This window comes from Schistocerca gregaria, chromosome X (assembly GCF_023897955.1).
Source record: "Schistocerca gregaria isolate iqSchGreg1 chromosome X, iqSchGreg1.2, whole genome shotgun sequence".
Lineage (NCBI taxonomy): Eukaryota > Metazoa > Arthropoda > Insecta > Orthoptera > Acrididae > Schistocerca > Schistocerca gregaria.
In genome coordinates, this window is record NC_064931.1 from 317,236,507 (window position 1) to 317,254,711 (window position 18,205).

Here is an 18,205-nt window from a genome sequence, read left to right on the forward strand (position 1 = left end):
ATGTTTTGTCTGATTGTGAGTAGGAGTGGTGGTCAGACATACTGCGTAGCAAAACACAGTGTGCCTCGGTGGAGCCCTATAGAAGGTTGGTGTGAGCACCATATTAAGTACTCGGTGGATTTCTTATGTTGATTAGAGGGAATGCATTTGAATGACTCTAGTAATCTAATAAGTTTTGATGTAGTGTCTCTCTTCACTTGTGATCCTCTGTTGAATTTGTTACAGTTGATTGAGGTTAGGTTTGGTGATGAATTAACAAACCTATTTCAACATGTGTTGACTTCACTTACTTCTTATTCAATGGCCACTACTATGAGCAGAAAGACGGAGTTGCAATGGGAAGCCTATTGTGACCTATTACTCCTAATTTGTTTATGGAAGATTTCGAGAAATGTGCCCTGCAGTTGGTGGCTTTGAAACCTGTGTGTGTGTGTGTGTGTGTGTGTGTGTGTGTGGTTTTTTTTTCATATATATAGATGATACTTTTGTTGGTTGACCTCATGGCATTGAGAATTTGAACGACCTTGTAGAACATCTGAATTCAATCCACCCAAATATTTGTTTCACAGTGGAGGTGGAAAAGGTTGGTTGTCTCCCCTTCCTTGATGTTTTGGTTAGGAGGAAGGTGGATGATACATTGGGACACGCCTTTTATAGGAAGGGATAGTTTGTACCTTGGTTCACAGGGGCCATGTCTTCTCAGACCCTGAGAGTTTGTCAGCTGAGTTAGCCCAACTGTAGATAACATTTCATCAGAATGGTTGTAGTGAAAGACAGGTCAGATGTGCATAGCACCATTGTCCAACTGTGTACTGGGTTAGTGATGATGATACCGAGGTAACACCAAAGTCTATGACCTTTTTGTCTTACACAGGGAGCATTTCAATCAGGACTGGTCATATTCTGTGGAAATATGATGTGAAGTGTGTTTTTTGACCACCACCCGATACCAGGGCCCATGTTAGGTTCCATAAAGGATGATACTGGTTTGCATAAGGTGGGTGCCCACTGTATTCCTTGCAATTGTGGCATGTCATATATTGGTCAGGCTATCAGGATTGTGGAGGACCAGTGTCCTGAGCATAAGTAGCACATACAACAGCCAAGCAAATCCACCTTTGCAGAACATTGTCATGGTACCAGTTATCCTATGGAATATAACAACACACAAATTCTGGCATGCCCTTCCAGCTATTGGGCTAGTGTCATTAAAGAAGTTCTTGAAGTGAAATTAGCAAGTAACCTTATAAATGGAGATGGTGGTTTTTGTTTAAATTCTACATTGAGTCCTGCTCTCTCTTTCTCTAAAAATAGAGGGATAGAGTTTATGCTACCTCACCCGTTGATTATTAATTTCAGTATCCATAACTTCTGACGTCCATCATAACTCGTTTGATGGTGCTAGTGTTTACATGTGTGTGTGTGTGTGTGTGTGTGTGTGTGTGTGTGTGTGTGTGTGTGCCAGGAGAAACTCAGGTCTCACAGTATATTTTCACTAATTGCCCAGTCAATGGAGACCAAAAAATGTTGACTGTGGGAAAAAAATTGTGTACTTGCAAATTTTTGTACAGTGGTAAGGGTGAGTGTCATTAAAAACATACTAAAAATCATGGCAGGTGGTGTGTGTGTCAAGGTCACTTTTTTAGGTTCTGCTTACATATTTCAAAAACAGTGGGATTTAGCAAAAATATTTCCCAGTACAAAATTAAACAGCATTAGATTGCCTACAGAAAAGGTCCTGTTCTTTTTTCTCTAGGACTAATAGTTTCTGCATTGCAGGAGATGCATAAATCACAGACTATTAAAATAGTGTTTTATTGGTATAAAACTAATCTTTATTATTATATGATATGGCTTAGCATCAAATATGAAATGTGTGCATCACATCTAAGTGCAATAGAAACATATGAAGCGATAAACTATGTTCTGCTGGTGTAACAGGATAGAAAGGTGGGGGTGGATATTAGAAATGTGAGGGAAGGTAAGCCACTGGATTGTGGCCATGCACTTCCCTCCTTCATAGATCTGCAAAATGAAGTGCAACCAGGCAATTTCCCATTCTCTGTACCACACTATGGCACAAAAAGCAGCTACAGTGTACTTCACAAGGTTATACCAGTCCTTTTGCAGCTTCTCTTGTGATTCATTGATGATGCAGTGTGCTGAAAGTTCCAGGGGAAGAAGGCGAGTTTATTTTCTACTAAGTATGTTAACACTATATTGAATAAAGATATGAGATGCTAATAATACAAATGCAAGGAAAGCATATGGATGATTCTATGTAAAGCTCTGCACACTGTTCTACACTGCTACAGGAGAAACTGATTCTGTCATCCTGTATGGCAGCTGCAGTGTTCTTCCAGGAAATGAGATATCCTCCATCGTGAGCACTGCTCACTTGTCAGCTTACAGACAGATTACATCTCCACAGTATTTTCCATCCAGTTCTCATAAGTAAGTAGGCAAAATAACTCCACAGTGTTCATGTTTATGTAATGGAGTTATTTTCAGTAGTTAAATGAGCTTTTATATAAAATACATTCCAGTAAGCAATGGCTGAGAAGTGCTTAACTTGTAAGTGTGATGTTGTCAGTGACCTATGTAGTGGTAGTGGGAATTGGACAAGATTGAAAAAATATGTCATATTACCACTTCCGTCATTGACAGCATAGTGTAAAGCAGTGTAACCATGGTGCAGCGACTTGTTGGTGAATTAATTAATGATCAAAAAGTGATTGCACTTCTCTCACCATTAATTATGGTATTGGTAGAGTGCATAAATCTCTCCCATTCAAGAATTGTTGTAGACTGGGCTGCACTAAGTGGAGCCACTTACCACACATCCACAATATATTTTGCAAGATGGGTGTCAATACAAATGGTGGGATATCACTGATCATGTTTAAACCTAGAATAGTAATCTGCTTTAATGCAGTGCTTGACTTGTGCTGAAATTCTGAAGTTCCATAACACTAAGTGACCTCCTCCTAGTACAGAGAGAGCCAATTTAAGCCTCTAGGCCATAGATGACATTGGCTGGGGTGATGCATTTGATACCCCCAAGCTGCAAAAAGTATTCCAGTCATTTGCAGTGGAGATAATGAAATTGATACAGTCAAATACATATTGAAAGCACGTTACACTTGTGGTAGGGTGTTCAGTGTGGTAGACAGCTGACAGCTCCAGCTGTTAAGCTTTTTTACATAAGAGCTCATTTAACAACAGCAAATAAAAACTCACTTAAGAAATTGAAAATAACTCCACTATATAAACTGGAGCTCAGTGAACTTGTTTTGTCTACTCACATGAGGGGGGTTGGACAGTAAATGCTGGGGAGATACAGTCAGTCTGTGAGTTGAAAAGCGTGTAGCACTAGTGGTGGGGGAAGATGCCTTTTGTGGAAGAATGCTACAGCTGCCATACAGGATGACTAGGATTCAGTTTCCATCTGGCACTCTGGAACAGTGTCCACAGATGTATGTATATTCTGTCCTTATGCTTTTCTTGCATTTGTTTTATTAGTCACTCATATCTGTATTCAAAGCGTTGCTAACACACTTTGTGAAAAATGCACACCTCACCCTACGTATTTCCTGAATGTAAGTACCATTTTGTTCTGTTGCCACCGCAGCACAAGTATCACAGTTCTGCACATTCACACGTGGCTTTCTGGTTCATTGTATATCCACTGACACCATTACAGCTAGACTGTGTCAACATTACATTTGTTAGTGACCATTCAAAATGTTTGATGCAATTTCTGAGCCCATCGTCTGTTCTGTAATATGGTTTTTGAACACAAAGAATGGTAAGACAGCTACAGTTTTGCAGACGTGTGAAGGAGGGAAGTGCATGAACAGAATCTGGTGACCTGCCTCCCCTCACACTTCTAAACTCCACCCCCACCTTTCTGCCATGCTACATCCTCAGAACACAGTTTATTCCTAAATATGTTTCTACTACACTTAGGTGTGATACAAGCATTTAATATTTGTCCTTAACCCATTTCATTTATCAGTATACATTAATAGTATACCATTAACCACTATTTTTAACAATCTGTGATTGTTTCATCCCCTGCAATGCAGAAATTAGTCCTGGAGAAAAAAATGAATAGGATCTTTTTTGTAGTAAAGTTAAAGTACACTATGCAACACTATTAGAGACTCACATTTTTGAAACACTGTAATTGTCCCCCATTGCAAAGCAGGAGTTTGAAATTTGGCTCAAAGATGCCTAGTACCTTCTTCTGTAATGGTGCAGAAACATGACGTGATTACAGGGGGAGGGAAAGGGGAAGAAGGACAAGAGGCGTGTGACATTGACACATGCTTGAGTAAAACAGCATGGGGTCCCTCTAAGACTATCTATTTCATCAGCATCCTCTGTGCCATCCCTGTGCCTATGTTGGGCACTTTAAAAATGTTCCTGAACAGAGAAAGCCATTCACTGATTTCTAGGTGCTGTTGTGACATAAGACCATTTCAACACACCTCAGCTGCATCACACAACATTCACTGGGTTAACACCCGCTGGCTGCGTATAAAATCTAAGGGGTGCCAAAATGGATGTATGTCCACCAGCATCTAGGAATCAATAAATGGGTGTCTCTGTTCAGTCAAATTAGTGTGTGAAGCAGGAGGGCTGAAAAAACATAAACACACTTTGCTGCTTCAGGTCACATTCTCGTTTCATTGGATGGTTTTGAACAGTTACTAGTGGTTCCACCCTGTATATCAAAGCAAAATTTACAGTTACACCATACTCCAATGGGGTGCAATCATGATCAGTGAGGATGCAAGCCCATGGATGCCCTTAGGAAAGTGTTGAATCAGTATTAAAGGTTGTCAATAAGATCATCCTATTGCCCATTGTAGTGTGAACTGTCGTTTTCGACAGTGAAATGTGTGGTAACCAATGCCCCAGTGGAAGGGGTGGTTTCATTAACATCTTTTATCACACCCACTGAGGACTTTTAGTGTTGATTCTGTTGATGGTGTGTGTGAAATGTTTCTGTTGGCCACTTATAAGGAAACTGCATTATTTGAATGATGGGCATTGTGGTTATGACCTCCATTGCAGAGGTGCAAAAAGAATTGGTGAAATGTGTATAAGAGGGGTTGTGATGACATCCCCATTGTATGACATGTCCACAAAGTCTTGGGCAGAAGAACTCATCTTACACCTCACATGAACTTCTGAGCTCTGGCCGCTTTGTCCTATGTGTCACCATTTTGCTGTTTGAAACATCACCAAGTCCGTCGCTGGGTGCCATGCATTTACACAATTACAGAAGAAGGTTGGAGGTGCCTTTGAGCTAAATTTCAAATGTCTACATTGCCATGGGACACAATTATGGTGTTCCGAAAATGTGACCCTTTAATTGTGTTGTGCAGTGTATTTAATTTTGTTCCAGGTAACATTTTCAGCAGAGGTGAAAGTTTTTGAGCTAGTCAAGAAAACTCAAAAAGATTTAAATGCTCCCACCCTCCAAACACAAACACACCTGTGCTCCCACTCACATCTGAACAGTCAGGATGTCTATTATTTGTTACATACTCCCTACCACCGTACGGAAAATTTGTAATTGTACAAATTTATTGCCCTAATTATTCCTTGATGACTGGGCTGTAAGTTCCTGTCATGAAAAGAATATTTTCAAAATGAAATCCATAATATGGTGTTTGTCCACAGGATTAATTTATTTAGTTGACTGGTTGTTGGTGTACAAGACCATCATCAGACTTTAACTGACTGTTGTCATCAAAGAAGTTACAATATTCATGAACAACATAAGAAGACATATTACTCATCTACAGTGGGGCATGAACATAAAGCAAATTTCATATTTGACAGTGCAGTGGTAATGCAATTAAAAAGTTAAAAGCTGAACAATAGATAAATATAAAACTAGCAAATGAGGAAGAACATTAACACTACACTCAAAAAACAGTGCCTATACAGCAGTTTCAATTAAATTAACAACATCAATAAATATAAAAAAAGAAAAACAATTCTGTCAAGTACTCAAAACTAATAAAAATAAAATTAGAATATTTTAAAAGAAGGGCAGCATGAAAAGTTACATATTTGTTTGACTCACAGGAATTGTCATGGAAACACTGAAAAATCAGAATGGCAGATAGTTAAGAAATACATCATTTATCTGGAATGACCACAAACAAAGTTTCCAAAACCAGTGTGAAGTGAAGATTCTAGGAATGTACTTCAGCCCCTTAATTATTACCTCTGTAGGTATTATACAGATAACATTAGAGTAATTACAGTGTGCACAGAGGAATTTAAGTAGTTATTCCTCTTGCATACCAAATGTGAAAGGTACAGGAATAAACCCGCGTACCACTCTGAGAAGTACATATAATATTCACATTATTTGCAGAGTACAAATGTAGATGTATCTGCAGATGGGAATAACAGTGAGCCAAACAGTGTGCCACACATATTAGGAAAGGTTTCATAGCACTGAAGTTTAGCATGAGCCTGAAGGCTGCACATTTAACAGAGTCCACCAAAAGTATGCTAATAGATCTCTGGAGAAGTGAGGTGTTCCTGATGAATGGAAAAGAGTACAGGTCATTTCCATTTTCAAGAAGGGTCGTCAAGCAGATGTGCAAACTGTGGGCCTATACCCCTGATGTCAGCCTGTTGTAGAATTTTGGAATATGTTTTATGCTCACATTTTATGATATTTCTGGAGGCTGAAATTCTCCTCTTTAGGAATCAACACGGGTTCTGAAAGCAATGACTGCAAGAAACCCTGCTTATTCTGTTTGTCCACAAGACCCAGGAAGCAGTAGATACCACTGCCCAACTACATGCCATGTTCCTTGACTTTCATAAAGCATTTAATATGGTTCCACACTACTGCTAAGAATGAAATATGAATGTACAGAATATCAGACCAACTGTGTGATTGGACTGAAGAGTTTCTAGCATACAGAACACATCATGTCATTCTCAATGGAGGAAAGTAAAGCTAGCTTTGGGCATACCCCAACAGAGGTTGTAGATCCATTACTTTTTTCAGTATATGTGAAAATGGTATAGTGGACAATGTCAGAAGTTTCATTAGGCTTTTTGTGGGTGATTCTGTTGTTTACAGAGAAATTGTGACTTTTGTGCAGGGAGTAGCAATTGATCTTTGGAATAAACATGTGTAATATATTGCACATATATAGACAGGGAGATTCATTATTATATGATTACATGGGTGCAGAACAGTCACTGGAAGCAGTTACTTACATAAAATATCTGGTAGTATGCATATGCAACATTTTAAAGTGGAACAGCCACACAAAACTAATTGCAGGTCAGGTAGATGCTAAACTGAGATTCATTGAAAGAATCCTCATAAAATGTCGCCTACCAACAAAGGAAGTAGAGTACGAAAACCTAGTTGGACCAAAACTTGAATGTTGCTCATCAGTATGAAATCCATACCAGATAGGAAATAGAGATTCGAAGAAAAGCAACACATTTTGTTACAGGTTCATATACACTCCAGGAAATTGAAATAAGAACACCGTGAATTCATTGTCCCAGGAAGGAGAAACTTTATTGACACATTCCTGGGGTCAGATACATCACATGATCACACTGACAGAACCACAGGCACATAGACACAGGCAACAGAGCATGCACAATGTCGACACTAGTACAGTGTATATCCACCTTTCGCAGCAATGCAGGCTGCTATTCTCCCATGGAGACGATCGTAGAGATGCTGGATGTAGTCCTGTGGAACGGCTTGCCATGCCATTTCCACCTGGTGCCTCAGTTGGACCAGCGTTCGTGCTGGACGTGCAGACCGTGTGAGACGACGCTTCATCCAGTCCCAAACATGCTCAATGGGGGACAGATCTGGAGATCTTGCTGGCCAGGGTAGTTGACTTACGCCTTCTAGAGCACGTTGGGTGGCACGGGATACATGCGGACGTACATTGTCCTGTTGGAACAGCAAGTTCCCTTGCCGGTCTAGGAATGGTAGAACGATGGGTTCGATGACGGTTTGGATGTACCGTGCACTATTCAGTGTCCCCTCGACGATCACCAGAGGTGTACGGCCAGTGTAGGAGATCGCTCCCCACACCATGATGCCGGGTGTTGGCCCTGTGTGCCTCGGTCGTATGCAGTCCTGATTGTGGCACTCACCTGCACGGCGCCAAACACGCATACGACCATCATTGGCACCAAGGCAGAAGCGACTCTCATCGCTGAAGACGACACGTCTCCATTCGTCCTTCCATTCACGCCTGTCGCGACACCACTGGAGGCGGGCTGCACGATGTTGGGGCGTGAGCGGAAGACGGCCTAACGGTGTGCGGGACCGTAGCACAGCTTCATGGAGACGGTTGCGAATGGTCCTCGCCGATACCCCAGGAGCAACAGTGTCCCTAATTTGCTGGGAAGTGGCAGTGCGGTCCCCTACGGCACTGCGTAGGATCCTACGGTCTTGGCGTGCATCTGTGCGTCGCTGCGGTCCGGTCCCAGGTCGACGGGCACGTGCACCTTCCGCCGACCACTGGCGACAACATCGATGTACTGTGGAGACCTCACGCCCCACGTGTTGAGCAATTCGGCGGTACGTCCACCCGGCCTCCCGCATGCCCACTATACGCCCTCGCTCAAAGTCCGTCAACTGCACATACGGTTCACGTCCACGCTGTCGCCGGCATGCTACCAGTGTTAAAGACTGCGATGGAGCTCTGTATCCCACAGCAAACTGGCTGACACTGATGGCGGCGGTGCACAAATGCTGCGCAGCTAGCGCCATTCGACGGCCAACACCGCGGTTCCTGGTGTGTCCGCTGTGCCGTGCATGTTATCATTGCTTGTACAGCCCTCTCGCAGTGTCCGGAGCAAGTATGGTGGGTCTAACACACCGGTGTCAATGTGTTCTTTTTTCCATTTCCAGGAGTGTAGTAAGCTTGAAAATGTCATGGAGATGATGAAACAACTCCACAGGTAGGTGCTGCAAGAGAGCCATTCTGCATCATGGTGTGGTTTTCTGTTAAAGTTCCAAGAGTGTGTGTTCCTAGAAGAGTTAGCAAATATATTGATTCCTCCTGTGAGTATATTGCAAAAAGACCACAAAGATAAAATTGGAAAGATCTGAGCCCCCCTAGAGACTTATACTGGCAAATGTTCTTCCTGCAAACCATTCATGACTGGAACAGGAATTCAAGAATTGAGAATGGTACACAAAGTACCCTCCACCACAACTGTAAGGTGGCTTGTCAAGTATATATATGTTCAATTTATGTAATCACTTTCAACTAGTGTGCTGGATTCTTCAAATATGTAGGTAACAGGAAGACTAATGGGGTAGTATAATGGTTTAAGTATTAATTACCATTATGCATTTGGACTTAAAATAAAATTTTATGGTGGAATAAGATGTGGAGAAGCTGAAGCAAAGTCTCATACACAATAGCCAGAGCTGCAAGTACAAATATGAGAGTCATTCAATAAATAATTCGCCACAATTTTTCTCTCAGAGCATGTGCATTCTTAACAGTTGGAATTTGGTGACAGTATCAATTAAAAATTCTTTTACATGTACAATTTTTCTACATAGTCTCTATGATGTTTGATGCCCTTACATGAGCATTATGTAACAGCATGTATTACCTGTTGGCTAAGTCTCAGGACTGAAGACAACAACAACAACAACAACAACAACAAAGCTTTGGTCCTTTGCTAGTAGTCATATTTTCATTGCACTCACATTTGCAGTGCTGTAGAGCTAAGTTTTGAGTTTTGATGTGACAGTCTGCAAGAATAATGACATATGCATGATTCAGTATGTGGGGAGCATAGGCTGTGACAGGAGTCCCAAACATCATCAATTGTGGAGCACAGTTTTGTGCTTCCTGACACTTAAACTCTATTTACCCATCACCAGCAGTACTCTTATCAACTGCATCTTTACAACAGACTGCACACAAACATTTATGGGTGTTCTCCATGGTTTCTTTTTCTGCAACCCATAATGCAATTATAGTATGTTGCTTCTAATGAGTGTCTTATGAAGATGCCATTTTGATGCTTCACTACAGTTCTGCATCTGTTAGAATTGTTTAAAACTTTGTACACACGTGAAAGAAACATCAAATTTGAATAATCTAACTGTATGTTTACTTATATATATTAATGGCTGTAGTAATAATAATAATGATAATTTGGGGCATTACTTATTGCAAAACCCCTGTATTTTCCAATTCAGCTGTTCCACTCAGGCAATAGTGTTACAGCTGTTTATTGTAATAATACCATAGTGGGTTGCTCTGTATTTTATATAAGCAGTGGATTTTTTTCAGAAGGGCACAGCTGTTTGTAATAATGTCATAATGACTCCATGGCACTAAGCCTGCAGTTGCAGTAGATCTCATAATGTCTATGAAATTAGACATTCACATTTACTCACTCTCAAGTGCCAACAAATCATAACACTTCATTTCATGCTCTGCTATATAGTTATATATTATTGCTTTGGGCATGTGACTGAAACCAAAAAAATGTTCATTTTCATCACAATTATCATTTTAAATTCAGGTACAAAAATACGTTTGATGTTGATGTTGAAAACAAGTGCAGGAATCACCTTCAATAAGCTTAGTTTCCATACTTCATTACAGCAACATTATTAATTTATCAAATAATAGCACAAGTAAAGACAACTGCTTCCCATGTACCAGAGTTGTTGAGAGGTGTATACTCTTACAAACAAGAACTTGAATGTGATACTTGAGTTTCTACCGGCGTATTTGATAATCAAAATATCCACGGGTGTACTGCCGGTCTATAGTGTCCAACGGGCACAATATTTCGGCAATCAAACATGTCGCCATCATCAGGTGAACTGATATTAATACAAATACATGAGAAAACCAGAGTGCATGGTAGATGCTGACCATTAATATGTTGTATGAACCTTTACAACTAACCACACTGAAATGGTTTGACACGTTGTTGATGAATGTGTTGATGCTCATTCACACCATCACACCATCACTGTTCCAAGAACATGTCTCTCACTCCACCTTATGCCAGTCCACTGTTACACAGTGATGAACAGAACACACTCAAGTACAGAGGTAATCTGTGTGTAATTACTGTCAGTGTTCAGTTACTACCAGTAAACAGCTGGCCTTAAAACGTGGACTCCTTATGATGTTGCTAGGTGTGACTCCAGTAGTCAGTCAGAAAGTTGCTTCATGGTGTTGCTGTCAGAGAATGGTGCCGCTGAGGGCTTGTGATCCTTGGTCAACCTGTTATGATTCAAGGCTGAATGACTATGGTAGCTCAATACACTTGAGTGATGTTCTGGAGATAGCCTTTTGGGTCATTGACTGCACCTGTATGACATCTGTCTTTATTTGCCGCACTTAAAATCATTCTTTATCGTACTCTGCAACACACAAACCACATTGTATACCTACGCCTTGTTCTAGTCAACAAGTTTAACAGGTTACACCTCTTCCTCTCATGCGAGAAGAATGTATAATGATATATAGTATATGGAGAACTGTTACGGGGTGACGCACACTATGTGATGTTATAACCTTGAGGAAGTACTCATGGCTGTGTGGCAAAGTTGAGGGACATCACACTGTTAGATTGACACAAATTGCTGTTGGTTTTATGCTTGTTCTACAACTGCCCAGTTTTTTGTATTATTTATACTTTTAGACCTCAGCGTGACTGCCTTATAATTTATTAAATGAACAGTTTTGGCCATAAACAATGTAAAATTACATAGTAATGGCATTGATCGCTTAAATATTCTCTCTCAGTATTCTTTTTAAATATAAAGCAATGCTGTTTTTAAGATCACTTATTCATTCTTTGCATTTCAGGAAGTTGACGAGGTATTCATCATGGAAACTGAAGTAGATTTGTTCATTATTGTGGCTATAACTATTAATGAACATGACTCTGAATACCTAAAAGCCATACCTGTCTCAAAGCCTAATGCTCGAGGGTATCGTTTGACAAATATTTATCTTAAAACTGCAATGCATGTTTTCAATACCATTGGAGCATGTGGCTTTCCAGTACCACCTCAAGAGGTAAGCTAACACTGCTGTTTCAGATGCCATCATTTCCTAGTTATTTTGTCTTCATGATTTTTACTGTACTTGTTAATAGAAATAGACACCTAAAAAGGTGTTTCAGAAAAGAATACATTTTTCGTTGCTTCTTGTGGCCACCACTACAGATAGTATTTTGTGGCATCTAGATTTGTCATTCTGCTATCTACAAATAACAAAGAAAGTGAAAAAATTGGAAATAAACCTTATATATTAATAGAAATTTTCACTTTCCTTTTGTAGACACACATTATAATAATATTGTAGTCTCAGCATCCTCGCACCATCAGAAATACAATTTTAACATTCTCTGTTACAGTTTATAGTAAACCAACATACTTAAAACATATACTTCCCATAAAATATAGTTCCACATTGAGACCAATTAAAATTTACAGTTTCATTAAAATCAATAAAGGCTACATGAAGCTAAGTGATATCAAAGCAAAGGAGTTTGATCTACTTGTCCACAGAGATTCAAATGAGTTTCACTGCTTATAAAAGAAGCTATAATATGCATTTAGACTAATAGAACTGGTCTTGTTATTTGAATGATAAGGTGTTTCCACAAACATTGCTGTGATGCACTGTAAATGGACTGTCACAATTAATGCCACATTATGCACTGGTGGGTGAATCTTAAGGATGAAAGTAACTTTCACATGAGGTGTCACTGCCAAGTAAGATGGCTTGATGAAACTTGGACCATACATGGAAAGAACTGCTACTGTACAGTATTGAATCTAACTGAAAGAAATATGTGATGAGACAGCCATAAATACTTTTTTTTATTCAAAGAGAAGAATTAAATTGAAGTCACAATGATTCATAATGGTTTTGTGGACATTACACAAGATGGAACACGGTTCTTAATAAAGTGTGTGATCACCACAGATGGCAAAGTACACTCTCCAATGTGATCCCACACTGGCTGCAATGATGGTAAGGAGTTCTTGTGGTAGGCTGTTTGGTTTCTCCACCAGCATTGTTGACAGCTGCTGGATGCTATTTGGTGCATGTGGATGTTCTGTAGTACCTCTCTCCAACACATCCCTCACATGCTGAATGAAATTAAGTTGGTGGAATGGGCAGGCCAGTCCATTCACTAAATATTATCTCGCTCCAAGAGCTCCTCGATCTGCACAGTTCAAAGCAGTCATGTTTGTCAACATATAATGAAGTCACGGCCAAATGAAACTCTGAAAAAACACATATGGAGAAGAAGTACAGTGTCCCAATAACATTGATAGGTACATATACTGTGTTCAAAAATTTGGAGGTCAATATGCCCATACAACACTATGCATCCCTACACCGTAACATCTAGACCACCAAAATGATCACGGTTGACAATGTTCCTGGGCACATTACATGTTCCCGCTTCTAGATATATGAGGGTATGTGCAGCATTATCGACCATGTTCATTTTGGTGGTCAAAGTGATGTGGTATTCGGAATCACAATGTTGTGTGAGCATTGTGGCCTACCAATCGTTGAACACGGTGCACTTGCTGATCCATGTTATTGTGATAATCCTTCCCCATGTGCATCTTTTCAGGGGTGCATTTAGCCCTGACTTTGTTTTGTTTTTATGGATGACAATGCACGACTGCATCAAACAGCACAGGTGGAGAAGTTATGGGAAGAAGGGGATATTTTGCAAGTGGTCTGGCGTGCCCATTCCTCCAACTTAAATCCCACTGAGCATGTGTGAGATGCATTGAGGAGATGTACTGAAGCACATTCAAAAGAACCAACTACCATCCAGCAGTTGTCAACCACACTGGTTGAGGAATGGAACACACTTACAGAAGAACTGCTTACTAGTCTTGTGAGCAGCATAGAAGCACATACAGGGCAAGCATTCCCACCCATGGTGGTCACACACCCTATTAAAAACCATGTCCTGCCTCTTGTGGTATCCAGAGGACCATAAAAAATCACAGTGACTTTAGTGTAATTATTGTCTTTGGATAATAGTGTCATTTCTCTTCATCTCATTGCTTATTTCTTTCAATTACCTTATGTCCTGTATTGTAGCAGTTATTTTTATTCATTGTCCCTCAGACTATGTTACTACCGAAACAACAAAATATCCAGTATGGAATAATGAGACTATTGGAAAGGATTGAGTGCTATTCACCATATAGAGGAGACATTGAGCTGGAGACAGGCACAACAAAAAGACCTACATCTTTGAGCTTTCAGCCACAGGGCCTCCTTATAAAGTATAAAACATGCACACATTCACATGAGCACAACTCACACACCCATAACCACTGTTTCTGGCCACTGAGACAGTGACACATCATGTGCATCTGACTGCATACATCACAGATGTAACTATGTGTTTCAACACTACAAATGTTATAGATAAACTTATGCTTCTTTGTGATACATAGATATATTAATACTATCTGTGGTGCTAGTAACACAGATGAACTTAGTTTCATTTGTCATGCATTTACATCAGGCCCATAAGAATATCTACATCACATGTACTTTTTCAGTCTCTGAAGGAAGGGCATTAAACCTGACTTTCATTTATGATGCAAGAAACTTAAAATTACAGTAGGCTACATTTGAAGCATGCACACTGACATTTCCTGATTCAACTTTAAAATGTTTGAACAGCCCTCAGCCAAAAAACAGGATTAGAAAATGATTTTCTTTCATTTATTATTTTGTCAGAAGTACAAAGTATAGAATCAACAAAAGTAAATTGAGTGTTGACATCATTTTATTAATTGATTGACTAGAAATTGGCCACATTGAGTGCGTTCATTGTCCCACTCATCAGGTCTCCCTCATGGTGCATGTGGCTGGAGTTGAAGAACATTGTAGTAGATAGTTGTTAGTCAAAACAGTACCACACATGCAAAAAACTTACTCCACAGGAAGGCCCAACTTCTGCAGGTTGGTACTAGAGCATAATCTGCTGAGAGCATTCACTTCTCTGAATAGCCAGGAGGGGGCTCTTCCAAATGTAGACATTTCCCTGCAGCTTTGAGATTCTTGCTTTCTCTGGTTTTCCTATAACAGCTTCAGTAGTTGCCAAGAAATTTTTTCCTCGATTTTAGCTGATGATGTGCTGGCTGATAGCCATATAAGAGGTGGACTTTTATAGTCCCAGCCTTGCTTTCCCGGCATGAGGCAGCTATCTCGTGTCTAATTTCAGGAGGGGCTATACTAGCGAGATAGCAGAGTTCACCAATGGGTGTAGGTCTTAAATGGTCCACGATAATGCAGCAGGTCTCATTAAGCACCACATATATATTTCTGACATGGTTGGATTTGTAACATGCTGAACATTGATAGTCCGCACAGGTGTAACACAGTGTTAGCACACTATTTCTCATGATGCGTATTCAACTTGTCAGTTTCTGTACTGTGTTGTTTCTGGTAGACACTTTCTGTCTCTTGTATGTACAGATATGGCCCAGAACCCCTCCCAGATATTTCGGAGTCAGACAGTCTTCAAGAGCAATTCCTTCCCAGATGATTTGAAGAGTTTTAGGTGCTTATTTGTTCCTGAGGTGAAATTGCTAGGTCTGAGTTTTGGCAGGATTTGGATTCAGGTGATTAGGTGATTTTCTTTATAGCAGGTGGTAAATTCCCCCACGCAAAAAAAAAAAAAAAAAAAAAAAAAAAAAAAAAAAAAAAAAAAAAAAAAAAAAAACAGAGCACTGGGGGCTCAATACTAACTTAATTGTGTATGTGTGTGTGTGTGTGTGTGTGGGGGGGGGGGGGGGTAGTTCATCAACCCCAGGAATTGAGAGTCTTGATGATTTTTGCCTGTTATGGGTATTGGAGTATTCATATAGGCAAGATATCGGCGCTGGGGATTCCAAGACCATATCAAAATTTCTACAGGTATTCCTGACACTATCCCAGACATACAAAATGAAGTGAGCAGGGGACTTCTGTTTACATATGTAGAGAGAGCAGATTTAATAACATATTTTTTATTATTTTACTAGAACATGACTACAACTTACATTTTATGTTTTTGCATGCAGTAATATTTTTCTATTAAGTTTTTGATGGATGGTGAATGCAGTGTAAGCTCTAATGGCACAAATATATTTTTATGCGCTATAATTACAATTTAACTATTTTTGGATTCTTTAAAATTTTATGCATAGTGTGGAAATATCTGATTCTAGGTCAATCAGAAGTACCATATAAGTTTTGGTGTGTGAGTTTGCAAGTTTCAAAATATGTGACATAAATGGCTGTATCTTTTGATTGCATTGCATTAACTTAGAAGCTTAAATATTTTACAATGCCAAGGGAGCATAGACCTTAGTATGTAGCATAAATTTGAACTTGACATAAATTTTAACTTGATACGCAAACAAGACATCTTAACAGACGGGCAGACAGACAGATAAAAAATGACAAAAAAAATATTTTTGTCTTGTGATATAATTACAAATTAATAATTTTTGGATTTTTTCCATTAGTCATAATGTGAAACCCTGTTTCTTGCCAAATTTAATGATTCTAGGTCAGTGGGAAGTACCATAATATGTTTTGGTGTGTGAGTTTGCAAGTATCTAGATATATGATGTAAATGGCTGTATGTTTTGATTGCATTCAACTTTGAAGCTTAAGGGGACTGGTCCATGAATACCAGGGCAAACCTTAAAAAATTGTCAGTTTTCTAAACAGTATAACTCAAAGAATAAGATTTGTAAGCCCATATAATGCTTACCTCTTTTAAAACATCTTTTGGGAACATTTGTATGTATGAACCACAGCTTTAGCTTTCACACCTTTTTTTGTTGCAATAAAAGTAAACAATGCTAATTACTTAGGTGCATCATAGGTACACATTACTCAAAATACAAAGAAAGTAGAAGGTTTATTTTTTCTGTAAGTTCTTTACACTATTATCTTTAAAGTAGACTATTGAAAAGATGGTGCTGTCATAAATTGTGGTATAAAATTTTTTTAAGTATGATTATTAAAAATTTTGGAAATGAATTCAGGGTTTTCTTCAAAAAAAGCATTTTATTTTGAAAGTTAAGTCACAAGAGTAATCTGCTTTTTAGTTAAGCATGTTTTAAGACAGCATACAAAATTTCAGCTCTTTATCTTTAATAGTTTTTAGCCAATATGTAACAGTACATGAAATAATTTAACTTTTTGGGAAATTCAAGTCAAAGTTAACACTTGCTTTTTCTATTAAATTTGCATGGCACTGATGCATCCCAGGTCCATATTAATCTTGTTTCCTGTGTTGTTCTTCCTTCCTTCTCTTTTTCACATTTCTTCTTCTCGTTCTTGCTTCTTTGGTGGCTTCCCACACTGATTTTTCTATTTCAAAGAGTCTCCTTCAGTCAGTGGATATTAGAGCTCTATGCATATTTAGTCCACCAGGCACTCCCATCATTTCCATAACATTAACCATCATTGAAATATAGAACAGCATTTAGCATACCTATTTTCAAAGTATTTTGTCCTGCTATAACAGTTTTTGTATCTGTTCCCATATACAGTTATTGAAATTTTCATTTGGATTTTGAGTCCTACCATGTAAACATTTTTCTAATGATCTTGTGTCACTAAGATCCCTGTATATAGGTTTTACAACTTCCATTATAGCAAATGGCAGAGAATGTTTATGGTTGTAGGCCTCACCTTGAGTAACAAATGGCTCTGAGCACTATGGGACTCAACTGCTAAGGTCATCAGTCCCCCCTTGAGTAACAGCCACACCATCAACCACTGCCAGATGGGCAAAGTGCATCACATGCATTGTCATCTGTGGAGGATTTATGAAAGAAGGTAGCTCATAGTGCCTTTTTCATTCCCTCAAGTTCATTTTTATTTTGTCTTATGGCTTGTCCATAATAATTTTGCAACCTGTATATTTCTTCGTCTGTAAGCCTACCACGTCCACTAATACATTTACCATCGGCTAATTTCTTTCCCTTCAAATTCCTCTTCAAGTTCTTCAGTCTTCTAGCTAACCTTTTCTGGACATGTCCAACACATAACATTTTTTTTAAATTTTTGTGTCAGTTCAAGATTTTAATTCACAAACTTTATTTTTAACAGAGCTGACTGCATGCCATGGGGAAGTT

At 39.2% G+C, this 18,205-nt stretch overlaps 1 protein-coding gene across 7 annotated transcripts in view; it reads left to right on the plus strand.

Moving 5' to 3' along the window:
* Nucleotides 1-18,205, plus strand: part of LOC126299284 (constitutive coactivator of peroxisome proliferator-activated receptor gamma-like) — a 633,226-nt gene that overhangs the window by 583,518 nt on the left and 31,503 nt on the right. For all 7 annotated transcript variants that reach the window (XM_049991071.1, XM_049991070.1, XM_049991069.1 and 4 more), the window contains one exon: nucleotides 11,880-12,092. In XM_049991071.1, coding sequence (XP_049847028.1) covers nucleotides 11,880-12,092 — 213 coding nt within the window. The remainder of the gene's footprint in view (nucleotides 1-11,879; nucleotides 12,093-18,205) is intronic.